This window comes from Castor canadensis, chromosome 8, assembly GCF_047511655.1.
Source record: "Castor canadensis chromosome 8, mCasCan1.hap1v2, whole genome shotgun sequence".
Taxonomy (NCBI): Eukaryota; Metazoa; Chordata; class Mammalia; order Rodentia; family Castoridae; genus Castor; species Castor canadensis.
The window spans coordinates 81,053,293-81,073,394 of record NC_133393.1 but is presented as its reverse complement, the minus strand read 5'-3'; the positions used below and the strand labels follow the sequence as shown (position 1 = coordinate 81,073,394).

The 20,102-nt window shown below is 37.5% G+C and overlaps 2 protein-coding genes and 1 non-coding gene across 8 annotated transcripts in view; 1 reads left to right on the top strand and 2 right to left on the bottom strand.

Annotated features, from left to right (window-relative positions):
- The window catches only part of Irak4 (interleukin 1 receptor associated kinase 4), a 65,872-nt gene extending 64,034 nt beyond the window's left edge, over window positions 1-1,838 (bottom strand). For 2 of the 3 annotated variants that reach the window (XM_074083184.1, XM_074083182.1), the window contains exon 1: window positions 1,597-1,737. The gene's annotated coding sequence lies outside the window, so the exon portion shown is untranslated. Of the gene's footprint in view, window positions 1-1,596 lie in introns of all 3 variants that reach the window. The other variant, XM_074083183.1, reaches the window with a different exon arrangement.
- Window positions 1,839-1,875: 37 nt separating this feature from the next.
- Pus7l (pseudouridine synthase 7 like) overlaps window positions 1,876-20,102 on the top strand; it is a 29,122-nt gene continuing 10,895 nt past the window's right edge. The window contains exons 1-5 of one of the 4 annotated variants that reach the window (XM_074083180.1): window positions 1,876-2,043; window positions 4,312-5,240; window positions 13,498-13,657; window positions 16,234-16,426; window positions 19,011-19,109. In XM_074083180.1, coding sequence (XP_073939281.1) covers window positions 4,328-5,240; window positions 13,498-13,657; window positions 16,234-16,426; window positions 19,011-19,109 — 1,365 coding nt within the window. In that variant the 5' untranslated portion in view covers window positions 1,876-2,043; window positions 4,312-4,327. The remainder of the gene's footprint in view (window positions 2,044-4,311; window positions 5,241-13,497; window positions 13,658-16,233; window positions 16,427-19,010; window positions 19,110-20,102) is intronic. The other 3 variants (XM_074083179.1, XM_074083178.1, XM_074083181.1) reach the window with 3 other exon arrangements.
- On the bottom strand, window positions 18,181-18,312 carry LOC141410609 (small nucleolar RNA SNORA51). Its single transcript, XR_012435445.1, has one exon. It is a non-coding gene; the product is annotated as a small nucleolar RNA SNORA51 (small nucleolar RNA).

Below are 20,102 nucleotides of genomic sequence, written 5' to 3'. Positions count from 1 at the left end.
CCTCTAATTTACAACCTTTCTAAAATAATTATTCACTTCTATTAGTTCTTAGTGAAATATGCGAACTAACCATTAATATATGTTAAGTACCTCAACATCCTTATTGTGTACAAAAGCTAAGATCTTTCAGACCTATTTAATTTTACAGGGCAGTCTTTTGAAAACTAGGGTATGTACCTGTGTACCATAAAATAAACATACATCTTTCCTGAACACCGATTTAACTCAATAGTAAGTAATTTAAAATGCACTGGGGATGATTAAAATAGATATCATTCATTCACCAAATATTTACTGAGTGCTTACTTTGTGCTGGATATTAATCTAGGTTCTAGAAATAAATCATTAAGAAAATGAGCGAAAAAAAGACATGAACTCATGGAGCTTCTGTTCTGATGGAGGAAGACAGGCAATAAGCAAATGAATTAATTCTATAATATGTTAGATGGTGCCAAATGGACAGAGAAAAACGAGCAGAGAGAAAGGGTTATAATTTTAAATAGGACAGTTGTAGTGGACCTCCATAAGAAGGTGCTATTTGATAAAAGATTTTAAGGAATGAGAAAGCCAACCATTAGGATATCTGAGGGGTATAATTCTGGGCAAAAGTAATAGTAAAGACAGAGGCTGAAAACGGGAGCACTAAGAAACAGCAAGGGAGCGTGTGAGACTGGAGAGGTACTCTCTACTCCCGGGGGCCAGGTTTTGCAGACTTTGTATTGCCTTTGTCTGTGTGAGAGGAGGAAACTGGAAGTTCTGAAAAAAGCAGACATGCTGCTGCTGAGACTAGAGGATGCTGGAGTACGGACAGAAGCAGGAAGCGACCGATGAGGAAAGTGCATGGTAATCCAGGAGGGAGGTGCTGGCAGTTGAAACCAGAGGGCAGCAGAGTATGTGGAGATGTCCTAGGATGCTGGATATATTCTGAGGTACAGGCAATGGAACCTTCGGTGCTAATGTGGAGAGGGAGAAGATGGCACCATCGCTTTCAACTTGTTTCGCCTGGCAGAAAGCAAACTTCCAATGAAAGTTCAGCATAAAAAAGAAAATAAAAGAACCCTGAACTTTCTGACAGACCTCATTAAATGATTACTCGAAAAGGCAGAGTTTAATTGGGCACATCGTTTTTGAGGCACTAATAGGTAAGGCGATTCCCACTCTGGCTAAAAATGCTTTCTGACTTTCTCAAGATTTGCTTTTCATCTTTTTGTCCACTCTGGCTTCCAAGCCATCTGCTAATGTACTTCTGTATCCTACTAACCTCTTCACTTCGTAAGTCCCCGGAACCCGGGGAAACAAGGGAGTGAGAATCGCGTGGGGACTCCGATGGCTTTGCGCTCTACACGCACCTCTGCGGGCGCTGGCCTTACTTCCTGGTTCCCATCAAACAAACCTCTGATAAACCGGCTCAGCCAACACAGCCCTGGAGCCGAGAAAATTGAGGGGAGGGAGGTCCGTCCACGACACAGGACCGCGGGGCGACGACCCTCCGCGCCCGAGGTTCCCCCTCAGGGCCCACGAACCTCTGGATCCCCCACCCCCTCAAGTCCCTATCCCCGCTCTGTCCTCGCCACTACTTCCTCTCTAACTTCTCACTTTAATGAGAGGGCGACTTGCGTTCTGCCGCGGTCGCGCGACATCCCTCCAGCCGAGAGACCAAGGCAGGGGCGTCGACCTCCAAGAGACTTCGAGGCAGGACGCGCACAGTCGGAGAACCCCTTACCTGCGCGGGCGCGGAGTGCCGGTAGAGCGCCGCCCAGCGGAGCCAACAGCAGAACGCCTGGAGACCCGGAAGCGCTAGGGGCGGGGCCGTCCGGGAAAGCCCCGCCCCCTCCCCGCCTCCATCCCTTTCCGCTTCGTCCCCGATTCCTCTAGATGCCTCCAGGCGGCTCCACTATGTGAGAAAACTCCACACTTTGCGTAGGACGATTTTTAAAAAGAGGCCTGTCTCTTTAAATATGTCCTTGTCGGAGGCTGAGAAATTTTAAGACTTCCGGGCATGCGCACAGCCTAGTGCTGAGGGACGTTTCACCTGGACGTGAGGTAGATGGGGCAGAGCTTCTTGCGCGGTGTGGGGATAGTGCGCCGTCCGTGATGAGGTCCGCCTTGACGATCCCGAGCCTTTGCCTCCAGGGCAGGGCCAAGTGGACGAAGATCGCGCCTTAGGGCGCGCGGGGCCGGGGGAGGGAGAGGAAAATGTAGAGTTGCTGTCAGAAGCTGGGGCTTTGGAGGTGAAGGCTATCCCCGCCCTGGGCTTTAGTACTGCCGAGGGTTAACGTCTGTAGGGTGAGTTCTACAGGTCTGGGGCGGCTGGTAAAAGAAAAGCATGGAGGAAAAGGAAATACCTCCATCCATTTCTAACACCTTCCCAAGATCCCACCTCAGCCACCGGCCAGCCGGGTTGTCCCTCTCATCAGCTGCCTGTTGCTTAGGCACCCTGCGCACTGATGCTCAGCCCCACGTGAACCCCGGCTGTGCCTCCCAGTTCCACTCTTGCATCAAGATGCTTGGCTGGAGTTCCTTATGTCCTCCCCAAGTCTCTCCACCTATTTCACTGGCTTAGAATGCCTTCGTTTCTTCTTCCTTTTTCTGGGGAACGAAGATCATTATTCTTCCAAGATCGATTCCTACAGCTGTGGACTGCATTAAGTTGTTTTACAGCACCATCAGTTGCATGCTGTTCAGTGTCATCAGAGTCATCTCAGAAAAAAAAACGCCCTATGGATTGTGTCTCTTTACTACTCACATACCTCCAGTGGCTAGCCATTGGCTTTGCAATAGGTTCTAAATCTTTGACAGGACATTCCTTGTCTTTCACAGCCTGGCATCAATCCAGGTGTATTTTCCAGCACCGAACCATCCTCCAGCCCCTACTGTTGCGCTGTATCTGGGCTATTTATTTTTCTCATGCACGTTGTGTGTTTTGTTTGTACATTACTTGGGATATCTCTGCCTTATTTCTCTCTCTTGAACTGTTACAAGGACTTAGATTGCCACTTCTTGTATTGTGCCTTTCCTGATGATCATAGGCAAAAGTGATCTTTCTTTGCCTCTTCACATTTACAGCTCATATATTTTAATAGTTGTTTTATTTACTCAACAATCAGTACTGATTACTGTGTGCTTCACACTGTTCTAAATAGGGTTTTTTTCACTAGTGCCTAGGAAGACAACGTTCCTGTACACATGGAGTTGACATTACATTGAGAGAGACAGACAGTAAATAATGCAGAAAAACCTTAGCTAGAAATGCTAAATTGGTTCATGTCAGTAAGATGAAAGTCTAGGTGATGATAAATTACCTGGAAAGTGTGGGTAACACAGAACTAAGTAGTGAGGCCTCATCCAAAATATTTCTCTCAGCTCCAGGTAGTATGATAGCAATGGGTTATGTGCTGACTGAGTGGCGGCTTCCTTAGAGAACTCTTGTCTACTGCTCCAAGAAAACTGTAGTGATGCCAATGATACTGTAGAAAATTTCCTCTGGATCAGCCTCAGAAGTTTGTTCTTCTGAGAGCTTTGAAGAAGGCTTAAGGTCCAACATAACTTAAGCTTACTTGCACGTTGGTATTTAGAATTTATCTATCAATTTAGACTATGTCTTCCTGTTTTCTTGTCCTCTCTCATGTTTGAATCTCTAAAATTTAAAAATGCAGCCATACTTTCTCTGGAATTAGCTGGAAATTTTAGGCTCCAGGTATGAGATGAGACAAACCATTGTAAAATAGACCTGTGTTCTTTTTATTGTGGTTGTTTGGTTTGTTTTGGTGGGACTGGGGATTTTAACTCAGGGCTTTGCACTTGCAATGTGGGTGCTTTACTGCTCAAACTACACCTCCAGTCCATTTTGCTCTGGTTGTTTTGGAGATGTGGTCTTGAAACTATTTGCCCAGACTGGCCTCAAACCTCAGTTCTCCCCATCTCAGCCTCCCAAGTACCTAGGATTATAGGCATGAGCCATTGCCATCCATCATAGAGCTATGTTCTTGACTTTTCTTTGTGGCCCTACAAATACTACTTTTAAGGTAAACTTGAAATTGACCTATTTTAATCCTGGATTGTAGACAGAAGCCTGAAGTAAGGGAAGAATCAAGGTACAAATCATTAGTTATACCAAAAGTAGTTTGCCTATTAATTTAGCTTATGAGAGGATCAAAGTGCACTTTTTATGTAGCCATCAAATAAGTCATGAATGCCATTTAAGAGACTCACAATTGAAAGGGGGACAGAACTAAGTAAATCTTGCAGACCAGTTCCTTTTTTGTTATCCACAACTTTTTCTCGTAGCTGACTGCTTTGTTTCTTTTGTAGGCCTTATTACTTAAGAATGGAAGAAGATACAGATTATAGAAACAGGTTTAGTTCCTTGTGTTTCATTAATGATCATGTTGGATTTCAGGGTACTATAAAAAGCTCAGCAAATGACTTTATTGTTATTGAGATTAATGAACAGGGTCAGTTAGTTAATAGGGCTATTGATGAACCTGTGTATGAGATTAGTAAAGTACTACCTGAGCCAAATAATTTTGCCAAAAAGCCCAAACTAGATCTTCATAATTTATCTTCTGAAGATGGAAGTAATCAAGAAGTTAATACTTTGACTAGGTGCTACAATGGTGACCAACATCATCAGTCTGATTCAGAAAAAGAAGGCCCTATCAATGACAGGACTTCCAATTGTGAAGAAGAAAAAAGTGATTTATTAAGCTCTTTTTTAGATGAAAAAACAAATGAATTACTGAATCGATTTGCCTGTGATATAAAAGAGAAGTGGAAATCAAAAAATGAGCTAATTGAGCCATCTCCTGAACTCTCATTAGGCAAAATCCTTGACAAAAACCAAAGGGCTATTTTACATAGTGCTATTAGGCAGAAATTTCCTTTTTTGATAACTGTGGGAAAAAACAGTGAAATTGTTGTAAAACCAAATCTCGAGTTTAAAGAACTATGTCATTTGGTATCTGAAGAAGAAGCATTTGACTTTTTTAAATATTTGGATGCAAAGAAAGAAAATTCAAAATTTGCATTTAAACCTGATACAAATAAAGACCACAGGAAAGCTGTCCATCATTTTGTCAACAAGAAGTTTGGAAACCTGGTGGAAACCAAATCTTTTCCTGAACAGAATCACAATGCTGGTAATCCAAACATAGTGGTAACAGTAAGATTTCGGGAGAAAGCACACAAGCGTGGAAAAAGGCCCCTTCCTGAATGCCAGGAAAGAAAAGTTGTATATACAGGTAATTCAATAAATCCTTACCATTTTCTTAGATAAATTTAAAATTGTGTCAAAGATCAATAATTTAAACGACTTGTAGATTCGGTAGAGAGATATTGTAGAGAATATGTGGATCTGTTACTTAAGGAAAGATGAAGCCTTTCATATTACTCTAAATATAGAAATTAACTGTACTAATGAAAATGTGGATAACAAAGACATTCATAGTTAATATAGTAACAAATGTATAAAGCTGGAGCAGTGGTTTTGTGTTTAATAAGTTTTACTAATGGGAAAGCTTGATTTCATATTTCAAAAATCATCTTAACATTAATCTTTGGGAATAAGAATATTTTGCTGTATTTGGAAAAGTAAAGGAATACCCTATAATCCAAAATGAATAAATTTCCTTACCCAAGGTAGGGAAACTGGAAATTTGGCACTGTCAGTCTTCTCTTATCTAAGACACTTGTCTTAAGTATATTAGGCTTTAGGATGCTTATATTTTAGTATGCATTATCATCACCCAAAGTACTTGTTAAACTATTGAGTTCTGTTCCCAAGTTTTTATTCAGAAGGGTTGGGGTGGAACTTTCACAACTGCCCAGATGATGCTTTTTTTGCTGATTTGGGGAGCACATTTGAGAATTCCTGTTTTAGGAGATATATGTAATACCTAGGATGGATGGAACTGTTGAAATCTTGCTGTATAAGTCCTACAAAAGTAGTATAGATATAATTAGTTTATATCCTACTTGAAGAATGAAAAGTATTTCATGTGGTCATGTTTTGCTAATTTATTTAGCAAATTATTTATGAAAACCAGCAGCTCAAATTTGTGCAGATGCATGTGGGACAGAAATAGGATTGGGTTATGTAGGGATTCTGGTGTAAATAAACAGAGCTTGGATCTTGGAATTATGCGAGTTTGATTTTACATGACTGATTCACAAAGGGATTTAGGGAATTTGTGTGTGTGTGTAGGAGGGATTGAACCCAGGGCCTTTTACATGCTGGGCAATCTCTCTACCACCGAGCTACATCCCCAGTCATTACTTTTTTGAGACAGGGTCTATTTTATACCTCAGGGTGGATTGGACCTTTCCTTTCTGAGTACTGGAATACAGGCTTACATTACCAGACCAGCTTATAGAATTTTTAATATCATTAAGACTTCCATAAATGTAAAAATGGGAAGAGTAATACTACGGGTGATTTAATTAACAGTTCTTTTGGATGTACTTTATTTTTGTGGTACTAGGGATTGAACTCACTGCTTCATGCTTGAAGTGCTCCTCTATTTCATGAGATATGTATGCAGCCCTTTCGTTTTTATTTTGCTTTTTGACTTAGGGTCTCATTAACTTTGCCTGGGCTGGCTGGCTTTGAACTCGCAATCCTCCTGCCTCCACCCCCTGAGTATCAAGATTGCAGATATGTGCCACAAACACCAGTGTAATATACTTTAAAAATGGGATAGTGTGAAAGTTTTACTTACAATAATATTCAAAGGATTTAATGAAATTGTTCAGTATGTAATAGTTTCTTAAATGTTAGCATCTTTTTTCTTCTTGGCAATTTCTGTCTAGTTGAGTGACTTGCCTTTTTCAAGAAAAAGCTGCTAATATAGAACTTAACATATGAAGCAAGCTACAAACATTAGCAGGTAAATTTATTTTGAACTATATACAGAATTAGCTTTATGTGAAGGGAGAGGAATTGCTGAGAAGTGATTTAAGCAGCTCTAGGAATTCTTAGTTTTAATGCTGCTGGAAATTCTAATAATAATTTGATTAATAAGTCAAACATATAGAAAGTTTTTAATATAGTTTAAATTAGTTTGCTGAAGCTATGACTGTTTTGAGGGATATGTGAAAAGGAAAAGTAGATGGTTTACCAGAGGACTGTATGAAGAGATTGGGATACCTTCAAGCTTAGGAACAAAGAAAAAGACAAAAGATAAATTTTGCCTATCCCAAATTTTGTTTAGATAACCTTTTGTAAGTATCAAAAGAGCTCATGTTAAAATGTTCAATAAGTAGATCTATTTTTTTTGTAAAAAAAAAAAAAGACCTGTAAAATAAAAAATTTAGTAAAATATACCTAATAACATAAAATTTAACATCCTACCCATTTTAAGTATACAATTGAACGTCATTAAGGATGTTCACATTGTTGTACAACCATAATCACCATTCATTTCTGGAGTTTTATCATCTTCCTAGTCGTGAAACTCATACCAATTAAATAGTCCCTCCTTTTCAGGTCTTGGCAAACCATTTTATTTTCTGTCTTTATGAATTTGACAACTATAGGTACTCAAATAAGTGGACTTGGACAGTATTTGTCCTTTTGTGAAGGACAAATTAAGCTAACTGAAATAAGCTTAATGTCTTCAAAGTTCATTCATGTTGTAGCATGTATTAGAATTTCCTTTTAAGGCTGAATAATATTCCACTGTTTGTGTATACCACATTTTATTTATTCATTCACTTGCCAGTGAATATGGGTGGCTTCCACGTTTTGACTATTGTGAATAATGATGCTATGAACACAGGTGAGTAAATATTAAACTCCCTGTTTGCAGTTCTTTTGGGTATATATTCAGAAGTAGAATTGCTAGATTATGAATTCAATTTTTTGAGGACCTACTCTACCATTTTCTTAGAACATTGTTTTGATGAAGGAGTTCAAAGAAGCAATTTAAGCATCCAGTGACATTTTCATTTTAGATATTGTCCTTCGAAACTCTAGAAGGTTCCTTTGTTTTTCATTAGGTGTTAAATTTCTTTGCTTATTATGTCCATGCTTTCCTTTAGTCTTTGAGTCTTTTTTAGGTGGGAGTACTAGGATTTGAGCTCAGGGTCTTGTCCTTGCTATGCATGCACTGTAGCTCTTGAGCCACACTACTAGCCCTTTTTTTGCTTTGGTTAGGTTTTGGATAGGGTCTTGAGTTTTTGCATGGTGCAGTCATTGACCCAGCATCCTTCTGCCTATGCCCTCTATAACTGGGATTTCAGGTGCATGCCATCATGCTTGGCTTATTTGTTGAGATGGGGGTCTCACTAACTTTTTGCATGGGCTGCTCATGAACCACAATCCTCCCAATCTCTGCCTCCCAAAAAACTGGGATTATGGGTTTGTACCACCATGCCTGGCCCCTCTTTAAGTCTGTTTTTAATAGGTCTTTAAAAATATATGTCTGCTAACTCCACCTCTCATTTCCTGACAGTGTATATTGACTGAGCTTATTTGGGTTTTGGGTCACATTTTTCTGCTTTTTTAAGTGTCTAGTAATCTTTTTTTGGAGGCCAGTTGTGAATGTTGCCTTGTTGAGTATCTGGTTTGTGTTGTCTTTGTTTAAAGAACGTTGAACTTTGTTTTATCAAGTAGAAAGTGATTTGTAAATCTACTTGAGGCTTCATTTTAAATTTTATTAAGGGAAGTTTAGAGCAAGCCTTACTCTATGGCCATTATATAGTTCTGTTACTATAGCATGATCCTTTTGGATTCTGTACTGTACGCCCTTGCTGTTTAATTAGATCTCTCCTCTCTGGCTGTTCTCTAGCCCTATATAGCCTCTTATCAGTTATAAGAACTTGGTACTTGTCCAGCCTGGTAAAGTGTAGTAGCCAGTATCCCGATGACCCTATATAAGTTACTTTCACATTGCTGTGACTAGGTACCTGAGTAAACAACTTAAAGGGAAGAATTATTTATTTTGGCTCACGGTTTTAGAGATTTCAGTCTATAGTCCTTGGCTCCATTGATTTTGGGCCCCTGGGGAGGCAGAACATCATGGCAGTGGGAGCAAGTGGCAGCGCCTTCTCACCTCATGGTGGACATGAAGCAGAGCTTGAGGAAGGGACTGAAGACCAGGTTCAGAGGCATGACCCCAGTGACCTACTTCCTCCAGGTAAACCCTACCTCCTAAAGTTTGCACAACCTCCTAAAAGACCAACTGCCTATGGACAAAGCATTCAACATATGGGTCTGTGGAGGACATCTCATATTCAAACCATATCACTTTCCAATGACCCTTGGCTCCTGGCATTCATGCCTTTGTGTTTTATCTGCCCACAATGAATCAAGGCTATCCTTTTGATCAGTAAAGTATGGCAGACTTGACAATGAGTGACTTTTGAGGCTAGGTCATCATCTCGCATTACTCTGATGGAAAGAACCCACCACACATTGAAAACACTTGAGAAGCCCTGTGGGAGAAAACAGGTTTCCCATTAATAGCCACCAGTGTAAAGGAGCCACCTTGCAAGTAGATTCTTCAGTTTTCAGCCAATGTTCGACTGTAACTTTGCAGTAGATCTCAAGCCAGAACTGCCTAACTCTTGAATTCCTGACCCAGAAACGGTAGCTTAGTGTGTTAGTCTGCTTGGGCTGCCAATACCAGAGTGGGTGGCTTAAATGACAGAAATTTATATTCTCACAGTTCTGAAGACTAGAAGCCCAAGCTCAAGGTACTAGCAAGGTTACTGTCTCTTCTTGGGTTGCAGATGACCACCTTCTCTCTCATGCGCCCTCTTCTTTGTGTGCTTGTGGGAAAAGAAAGAGGTTGGGGAGAGAGGAGTGCTCTCTGATGTGTCTTACAAGGGCCTACCCTCATGACCTCATTTAACCTTAATTACTTCCTTTAAGGCCCCATTTCCAAATTGGCCACACTGGGGATTAGGGGTTTAACATGAATTCTGAGGCAACACCCACCTCCCCCTGTTCAGTCCGTAACAGATAGTAAATGATTGTTACATTTTTAATGTCATAAGATTTGGATTGACTTCTTATGTAGCTTTTGTAACTAACAGAGTTTTTGGTACCAGAAATGGATTGCGGCTGTAACAAAAACCTAAAACTGCCAATTTCCTGGGGATCTGTAGGCAGGCAACCTGCCTTTTAACTGTTTATAATTCTGAAGGAAAACTGTTAGATATAAAAGAGCCAGAACTTTCTATGTTTTCTCTCTATATATTCATTCCTCTCTCTCTCTTTCTCCCTCCTTTCCCCCTCCTCTGCTTTCCACCAATCACACACACACACACACATTTCTAGCCTCTCCAAATGACACATGGTGTTTAAATTTAAAGGTGGCTTTCATGCAAAGAGACAATCCATGGCAAGATCGACATATTCTAACAAGGAAATCTAAGATGTAGTTATAAAATCCTTGGTCAGAATTTCAGAAATTTCTATAAAAGTGCCTCAGTATGGTTTAGATAGATAAAAAGCTTTCTAAGTGCTTACCTATCTCCTGTGTTAAACAGTAGTTCTAGGATTTTTAGGGGCAATTTCCCTCTGCAGTCTCAGCCCAAAGTAGAAAAGGTCTTTTCTTGAGTATATCTTTTGTCTTAGAGAGTCAATCCAAAGAAGACCCACATAGTGCTCTAAACCATCAAAGACAGTACAAAATAAAAAGAGGTCTTTGGACTCCCAAACTTATAAAGGCAGGAATTAGTCTTTGAAAACTACTACAAATAAGATATCTTTTATGGAAGAAGATCCTTTATTCAGAGAACTAAAACCCAAAGGTAGACCCAAATGCCACAATAAATTCCCAGATATTGATAGTACTAAGTTCTAATAAAGGAACAACAGCAATACCTGTATAAATTCAGAATTACTATGGACCATCGATTTCTAGATATTTCTCATGTGATCAAGGCATCTACAGTGCTTGTCCCATGTGTGTCCCTACATTTTGTGGTATTCAAAAATATTTATTTTGAAATGCTTATTTTATAGTCCTTCATAAGCTTCATATTAAAATAAATTGTAGTTAAGGATCTGAATTCAAGAAAATATACCTCATGAGCCTCATTCATATATGAACCTAAAATTTGAGCTGATGCCTTAATGGAATGGTCTTTGGGGCCTTGGTAAGGAATGAGCATATTTTGAAAGGGGGTGAGACATTAAATATGAGATCCAGAGAATGGATTGTGATTTTCAACATTCTAAAGCCTGTCAGTGAGCCTGTCCTCCTGTTGTGCACACACGTTGGCAGAAGTTATGGTGTGTGATGAGGCCAGGTAGTAAAAAATACTGTATTTTCCATCTATTTTTCTTGTATTGCTCACTCTTGGGGAAACCGACTTCTGTACGGAGGACTTGAGGCCTCCACCAACAGCCTAAATCAACTTGCCCACCATGCAAATACGTCCTTTTGGAAATGAGTTTTCTAGTTCCTTCTAGGCTTTTAAAAAACTGTAGCCCCATGTAACTGTAATCTCATGAGAGCCTGAGTTAAATCTACCAAACAAGGTGCTTTTGAATTCTTGACCCACTGAAACCATGAGAGATAGATGAATATTATAAGCCACTAAGGCTTGAGGTTACCCATTATGCAACAGTACAGAAGTAAGACATAGAAATTTAATGCTAGATATGTACAAATTACTACTTAGCAACAAACTCAAACTACCAACCATGCAGATTTTTGGAAATTCTTCTCATTTGGTCCAGTGAATTTCAGCCCACTCAACCTTCCTGAACTCCAGTGTCAACCTCTTAATGCAGCACGGCAACTGTCCTCTGTCTGGATTCTTTCTTGCCATACTATAGTCCAAAAAATACTTCAAGGCAGAAAACCGGACTCACATTTCTTTTTCTTTTGGATCCAGTTCTATGGGCCCTGTTCTCCACTCTGTAAAAACAGCTGTTTCATATGTTTTATCCAGTGTTCTGTTTGGTTATAGTGGGAGGTCACCTGGTGCAATTATTCCAACATGACTTGAAGCGGCAGTCTCTAAAATTTGATTTTTAAAATTTAGTATCAATGATTTTTTTGGTAATACTTCAGTTATTCCAAATAATTAAGAAAATATTATGCATCTTATAAATAAAGCATATAAATTTAGTGGACTTTAAGTTTTTATAAATGTTCCCATATTACTTACTAACTTCAATAAGATTCAATGTAGAAAGATAAATTTAAATCAATTAAATATTTTTAACTGGATCTATAAGTCTCATTCTCTTAAACATTCAAGTACATAAACTTCTGTATAGATACAGATTGATTGACAACAATGTCATGGATTTGATTAGCTGAAATATTTATACTGAATTCATCTGCAAGATTATCAGGGACAAATGACACTCTGAAGCCTAGTTATTAATCCCCTACAATGAATATTCTTTTTGCACAATATTTAAATATTGGGTTGCTGCTGGCCAGGAACTGCCAGCCAGAGGGATTCTAGGATGAGAATATAGTATTCTATAAAATAAGCATAGTCCTTGCTTTGGATTCTGAAACATAAGAGAGAACTGCAGCTGTTATTGGATCCTGAAGAATGAGTACTATGACATATAATTAATGGCAGGGACCCTGATTTAAACAGAGGGGCTTAAATGTGCAAAAAAAAAAAAAAACCAAAATTGTGGGAGCCTTGAGTTCATCCAGGATAACAAGAAGTTCTCTGTCTCAGAATTATAGGTATATGAGTGGGAGCGGTGCACATGGAGACTGGAAAGGTAGATTTGAACCGATTTAAAAGGCTTTTAATGAGCCACCTAGCATTTTTAAAATTATAGTTGAAATATTATGAAAAGCAGGTCACACTAGGGGAGGTCATATACAAGAGGGGGAAGGTAAAAGAAGGAATTTAAGAAGGTGAATATGTTTGGTGTACTCTCTATATAAGAATGAATAGAGTTTTAAAAACGGTTGAAGCCAAAATAAGAAAGGGACTAAGGTAGAAAGAAGAAAAAGAGATGAACCAATTTGGACTATAATACATGTATACATGTAAGTGTCACAATGAAACTCCCTGTGTAGCCATCTTAAACAAACAAAAATGTAATTTTTTTCTTTTACAAAATTGGAGAACAGGAGAGCACAACAGGTCCTGCCTGAGGTGAGGTTGGTACCAGTGGGGGTTGGGGAGAGAAGGGGAAAGGGTGTGGGAGGGTAAATATAGCAAATACTGTGTACACGTGTGTGTAAATGGAAAAATGATATCTGTTGAAACTACTTCCAGGAATAGGGGTAGAGGGGAATAAAGGAAAATGGTGGAGGAGGTGAATTCAGGTATGATATATTTGGTATATTGTAAGAACTTCTGTAAATGCTACAATGTATCCCCACCCAGCACAACAATAAAAAATAAAAATTACAGCTGAAATTTATGATGCTGACTTTGTATTTTGATTAGAAATACTATTTAAATTAAAGATTTGCTTCATTATCATAATCTGTTAGTCTGCTAAGAATGAAATTGATGTGTGGCAGCTGTTTTTGTTGTAATCTAGGATTATTTTTGTTTCAGCTTTTACCCTACGAAAGGAAAACCTGGAGATGTCTGAAGCAGTTGGGTGTTTAGCTATCAAACTTGGTGTTATTCCTTCGGATTTTAGCTATGCAGGTCTTAAAGACAAGAAAGCCATCACCTATCAAGCAATGGTTGTTAGAAAAGTGACTCCAGAGAGGTAATAAGGTGTTGCTTTAAGAGGTAGAACTTTTCAAGCCCTGAGTTCAAATCCCAATACTGCCAAAAAAAAAGATGAAAAAGACATAGAACTTTACTTTCATATTGGATCAAATAAATAAATATTAAAAACCCAGAATAACATTGAGAATACATTAATCTCTCTGTCAATATCAATTAATTGATTATAGACCAAGCAGCAATTTCCACATATGTAAATTTATGTCTTAAATTTATATGGAAAATATAGGAAGTTTTAAGATAGAAACAAGTAGCAGATTTTTAAATTGTTAAAATTTTTTCTAAATATCCTGTACTATATGATTTATACTCTGGAATGTGTATTTTTTTATTCATTTACTCACATGTTTTTACATTGTTTGGGTCATTTCTCCTCCCCCCCATACCCTCCTCCCCCTCTTCCTCCCTCCCCCATCACTTCCAGGCAGAAGCTGTTCTGCTCTTATCTCTAATTTTGTTGACAAGAAGACATAAACATAATAAGGAAGACAAAGCATTTTTGCTAGTTGAGATAAGGATAGCTATGCAGAAAGATTTCTAGCATTGCTTGCATGTACAAATGCGTTACAACCCAGTTTGATTCTTCTCTAACTGATCTTTACACTGGTTCCTGATCCCCTTCTCATGTTAACTTCTGTCACTTTAAGGTTTCTGTATTAGTTCCTCTGGAGTGGGGACATCAAACGCTTTCATGTTTTGGGTTTTCTACTTATTCCCATATCTCCTGTATGTGCTCACTGCTTGTCATGTGTATTTTAAATCATTTCTAATTATGATACTTTTATGCCTTTTCGTCATGGTCTCATAAAATGTATCCTTGTTAGATAGACTGTAAAGTACTCAAGTTTAACCTTTCCTTTTTATGAATAATAAACAATATATTTATTTGTATTGCAAAGCATTTATTGCATACATGTTCTCAAAACTTTTGTTAACATGTATTAGTTGCACATATTAATGATGTCTGATGTGAGATTTCCATACACACATGCAGCATATATATGTTCACATTCTCTTTCCCCCTGACATTTTCACTGAGGTTTTTTATTCTTTTAAATTTTATTTTATCATTTTTACGTTTACTTACATGTATATACATTGTTTTGGCAACTTCCCTTGCCCCCAAGTTTAGCCTTTCTTTGGCTAAATTAAGTTTTAAAGATATTTCTTATAATGATTTGCCATTATAAAAGAACATATATTCATTGTAGAAGATTTAGGAAAAGAAAACTCACTAGTAATTCTACTGCTCAGGAATAACTCCAATAAACACTTTGATCTATTTCTTTCAAGACATTTTCCACATAAGCATTTATTATAACATGCAAGTGTAGTTTGTATTTTATTTTTAAAATAAAATAATATTGTTATATGAAAATTGGCTGTGAAATATTTCAACATCATCTCTAATACAGATCAATTCAACAGTTCCCTATTTTTGGAAATAGGAATTATTCCCAAATTTTTACTGCAAATAATACTATGATTAATATTCTTGTACTTAACTGTGTCCCTTGCAGATACTTCCCTTAAGATAAACTTAAAAATTGGATCAGTGAGCCAAAATTCAGCCTAATTTGACATAATGTATAATTTCATGCTTAATTGTAAGATATGTAATTCTTCACTATTTGCAAGTAAACTCTTCTAAGTACTTCTAAGTTCTTACATAAAAGACAGAAATGGTATATGATTTTGCTTTTGTGGTCAAGAAGTGCAGTATAGGACCTCATATATTAAGCATTTAAGACAAAATCTAGTTTTTAATGACCCAAAACAATAAATGTTATTAGCTCCTATGAGGAGAGATTTGGCTTATGGGTATGGGATTTTAATGGCCCTTCAAGTTCTAATAGTATCTCAGCTGTTGTAAAAAATCTAGAGATTTATTTCGAGGGGTGTTAAACTGTACCTAATAAAGCAAACAATATTTATAGGGACTACAGAAAATATGGATATAAAGGAAAATTTACGTTGACTCTTACAGCATCTTAAAATTCATGCTACAGAAATTGGAATCTATTCTTTAGATGTTAGGAAAGGATTGAAAGTTCAAGTAAGGGGTTTGGGGTAATGGCTAATGTGGAAGAGTGCCTGCCTAGTAAACATGAGGCCCTGAATTCAAATTTAGTGCTGACAAAAGTTTCAAGTAAGGAAGTGTTCAAAACAAAATTTATCTGGTGCTATTGTGGTTTTTTTGATAGTGTTGGGGGAAGAGAGACTGAGAAAGAAGGAGCTGAATTAGGACAGGAAGATCCGAACTATTGGGAGGGTTTTATCACTTGAACTAAGAAGTCAGAAGGCTTCCGTAAGTAGAGCAATAGCAGTAGTAATATATGTTTAAGTTTTAAGAACAACCCTATTAGTATAATCCTCTAATAGTGAATATTTAATGTGTATTTGTTATAGTAATATTGATGTTAGAACATTCAAAGGCAGATGTTGTATTTGTATTTTGAGAAAAGGGATTGCTAGGCAGCTATCATTGAAAACCTTGTATTAAGGTAATTTTTAAATAAAAGATTTAACTGAGTCTACATGATTTGTCATTTATAGGTTGAAAAACATTGAAAAAGAAATTGAAAAGAAAAGAATGAATGTGTTTAATATTCGACCTGTGGGTGATTCTCTTAGGCTTGGTCAACTCAAGGGAAATCACTTTGATATTGTCATCAGAAATTTAAAGAATCAAATAAATGACTTTGCAAACCTGAGAGAGAGAATTTCGGAGGCTATAGAAAATGTTCAGGTAAGAAAACTCGATTTTAAAATACTGTAGAGGATTATGAGAAACTATTCATAGTCCTTTTCTGTATAATGAGGCAAAAGGGAAACTTATTTTTCTTTTGTAGCCTTTTATGTGAATATTTAGTTACTTTTAAAAGTGATAATTAGGGCCATTTGGCTTGTTTTCTGTTTTGTTCTTAATACATTTTATATTAATGTAAACATAATTTAAAAACTCCTGTGGAGTTCCTCAGAGGAGGGGGAAACAACCTCTGACTAAGAAGAGATTTTTTTAGCGTCTTCCTTATAGAGTAGTATTTTAACGCAAATTTACTGTTTTGGAAATTTTGTTCAATATACTCTTCAAAAGTCTTTGGTAGTTACATTACTTTTGAGAATTGTACATAATCTTTTCCTCTTTTTAATCTAATTTTGCTTTTTCTTCCATGTATATGAATTAAAAATCATACACATTTTATATGCCTTAGAGGAAAAAAATTACTCAAGTTTTTGAGTGATATCTGCAGGCATTTAAGTATGTATGTGTAACTATAACCCTCAGTCTGGTCATCTAAATGAGTGGTCAGCAAAATTTCCTGTAAAGGGCCAATAATAAATCTTTTGGCTCTGTAGGCATGTAGTTACCTTTGCAGTTCATCAGCTGCCATTGTGTGGAAGCTGCTATTGACAATACACAGATAAATGAGCAGGCTGTGTTCCAATGAAAGCTCATTGGGCCAAATTTGTCCTATGGGCTGTAGTCATTTGCCAACCCCAGGTGTAGACTAGTAATTCTCATCCTGGGGAGCTTTTAAAATATTTCAGCAGTCATTTTTCTACTTCCAAACCCATTAAATAAGAATGTTTGAGGTGTAGCAGTGGCATTGGTATTCCCAAGTGACTACTCTGCAGCCAACATTGAGAGGCACTGATCCAAGTTTCTGACCACAAAGTCCTTTTTATCCAATTTTCTACCTCTCTAATAGGAAAACAAACAAACAGCCTACTTGTACATGCAATACAGTCAGGAAAATTATCTTTCAACTAAAGATCTTTTAAATTGGACACTTTAATCTGTGTATAGTTATTTCTGTTTATCTATCTATCTATCTATCTATAGATAGATAGATAGATAGATATTACACTTTTCATTGTTTTTTCATGACAGACCTACCTAAAAATTCTACCTTCTTTTTCCCTGAAAAATTGTTACTAAAACGATATCTCTTTAAAAATGAAGGATATTTCTCTGAATTAGGGTAACATTTGTTACCAGTCATTAGACCCTATGAAGATACAATTACCTATTATGAAATTCCCATTAGAAATCATCTTTGCTTCAGCTGACTTCTTTTTAATTCTCATGATAAGGGAGGGGAAGTGGTGAAAATCAGAAGTCTTTGAAGGTTTCTTTAGAGAATGATAACTCTGATAGTTGGATATAAGTAATTTGGAGAGAGAGATAAAATTATTCTATTCTGTTATCTGATGTTATTTTATTTAAACTTGAAATAGTTAAAAATATTCAACTATGAGATTTAAGCCAGGAAGTAAATCTATCTGTAGTTGATTTTTGTGAGTGGCATAAAAATGCAGTTCCTTTTATACTGTGCTGGTAAAACTATCTTACTATATTTTATTGAGTAGTCTTTGAGTTGGTGGTCAGTAATAATTTTTGGTTGAAGATATGTACGCTTCTTTCATAAAGTGAGTGTCAAGGACTCATAAATGTATATATACATATATATATGCATATATATACACATATTCCCCCCCCCATGTCTCCCCATTCACAATACAGACCAGACCCAGGGCCTGGGCTGAGGTGTATATGAGGTAGGTTTATTTTGCCTCCTCTTTCTATACTGTCAGTGTAAGAACACAGCCTGTGGCAAGCACCAGGAAGCAACTGGCCCTGGTGTTTTCTTTGTGAGAACATATTTAACCATTGACCAATTTCTTGCAGTAGTTAAGTTAGTTTTCTATTTATTGTGAGAAATGTGGCAGCTTTAGAGCATGGCCTCAAGATTCACTTCCATTGAGGAGAATTTTGTGTGTCTCCCCTGGAATCTAAGTGCTGTCATGGCTTCATGAATAGAATACTGCCAAAGTGAGACAAGGCATTTTTTTAGCCTGGGCTTTAAGAACCAGATGAATCAAAGATAAACACATATACAAAGCTGTCAATACTTATGGGGTTTGAAAAGAAATCTGTTTCATGTTCCCAACATCTCCTGACAGTAGAAGTCTCCTCAGAATAAGAAAGAACTTCAGATGCAGGAACTGGTTGAGCTACTCATCCCAGTTTGCCCAGAACTTGTTTGACTTTAGCACTGGAAGTCATGTACCCCGGGAATCTCCTTAGGAATGCAGATAGGAAGCTGATATCCTCTTAAAGCATTCTTCACTGGTCTTATGTTCTAACTTTTAATTATGTGTTCTATCTACATTCAAGTGTTTAACTGTACAGCATTTCTCAGACTATTTGATCTCTGTGTTCATATTATTGATTACAAAAATTTTAGTTAAATGTGAAGAGAAATATTTGATTACATTTTTGATATAATATATATATGAACTCTTTATTGATTATTTTCTATTCACAGAATAAAGGTTTTGTGAATTACTATGGACCACAGAGATTTGGGAAGGGAAGGAAAGTTCATACAGACCAAATTGGATTAGCTTTGCTGAAGAGTGAAATGGTAAGGATTTTTAAAAATATAATTTATGTATTTAGTTGTTTATACTTATTATATAAACCAGTCCCTTACTTTCTTAGCCCTATCATATAAATGCATGTTTACACACACACACACACACACACACACACACACACATGTATACATAGATACCATATATTTACATCTTGGTATCATGTTATCCAAACACAAGCTGTATATTATGTCTCTGTGTCTAATAGTTACTTGAGGCTTGACAAAGAATTGACCAGTATTTCTAAGTCCTTAGTGAACTGTGGAAAGTGGATTATGAGAAGCCTATGAGAACTGCACATAAGCCAGGTGAGATACAGCTCAACTGTTTTTCCTAAGATGTTTATCTATAAGCCAAGATTGGCACAGCCCCTGGCCACAGAAGAAGAAAATGCAGAACAGCTGATTCTCCTAGGTTGTTTACGTTCAGAGAAGCAGGAATGCAGGTTTCTTGAGAAGCAGGAACGCAGGTTTCTTGAGAAGCAGGAACGCAGGTTTTTCCTATTACAATGTCACGCCCCTCCCTGAGAACCGCTACTCCACACTGTTTACCACTGGATATAAAAGACTCACTGAAGAGGGACGCAAGGCTTTTTGCTTTGGGGCTTCTTGCTTTGGGGGCTTTTGCTTTGAGGCTTTTGCTTTTGGCTTTTGGCTTTTTGAGGGGGAAGGCTTTTTGGATGAAGGGAACTTGCTGGAGGGAGATTGCTGAAGGGAGAAAATGAATTGCTGAAGGGAAAAGGATTGCTGAAGGGAAAAGGATTGCTGAAGGAGAATTGCTAAAGGGGGATTGCCAAAGAGGAGTTGATAGAAAGTCTACATCAAGAACTTTATACATAGGCTTTAGAAAAGCTAAGCTAAAGAAAAGCTACAGAAAACATGGAACAGTGCAAGTCTGGGGGCAAAGACTTTAAGAGAGACTATTCTTTAGCATCTAAGAGAAAACACGGGACAGAGCGAGTCTAAGGAGAGACTTTAAAGAAC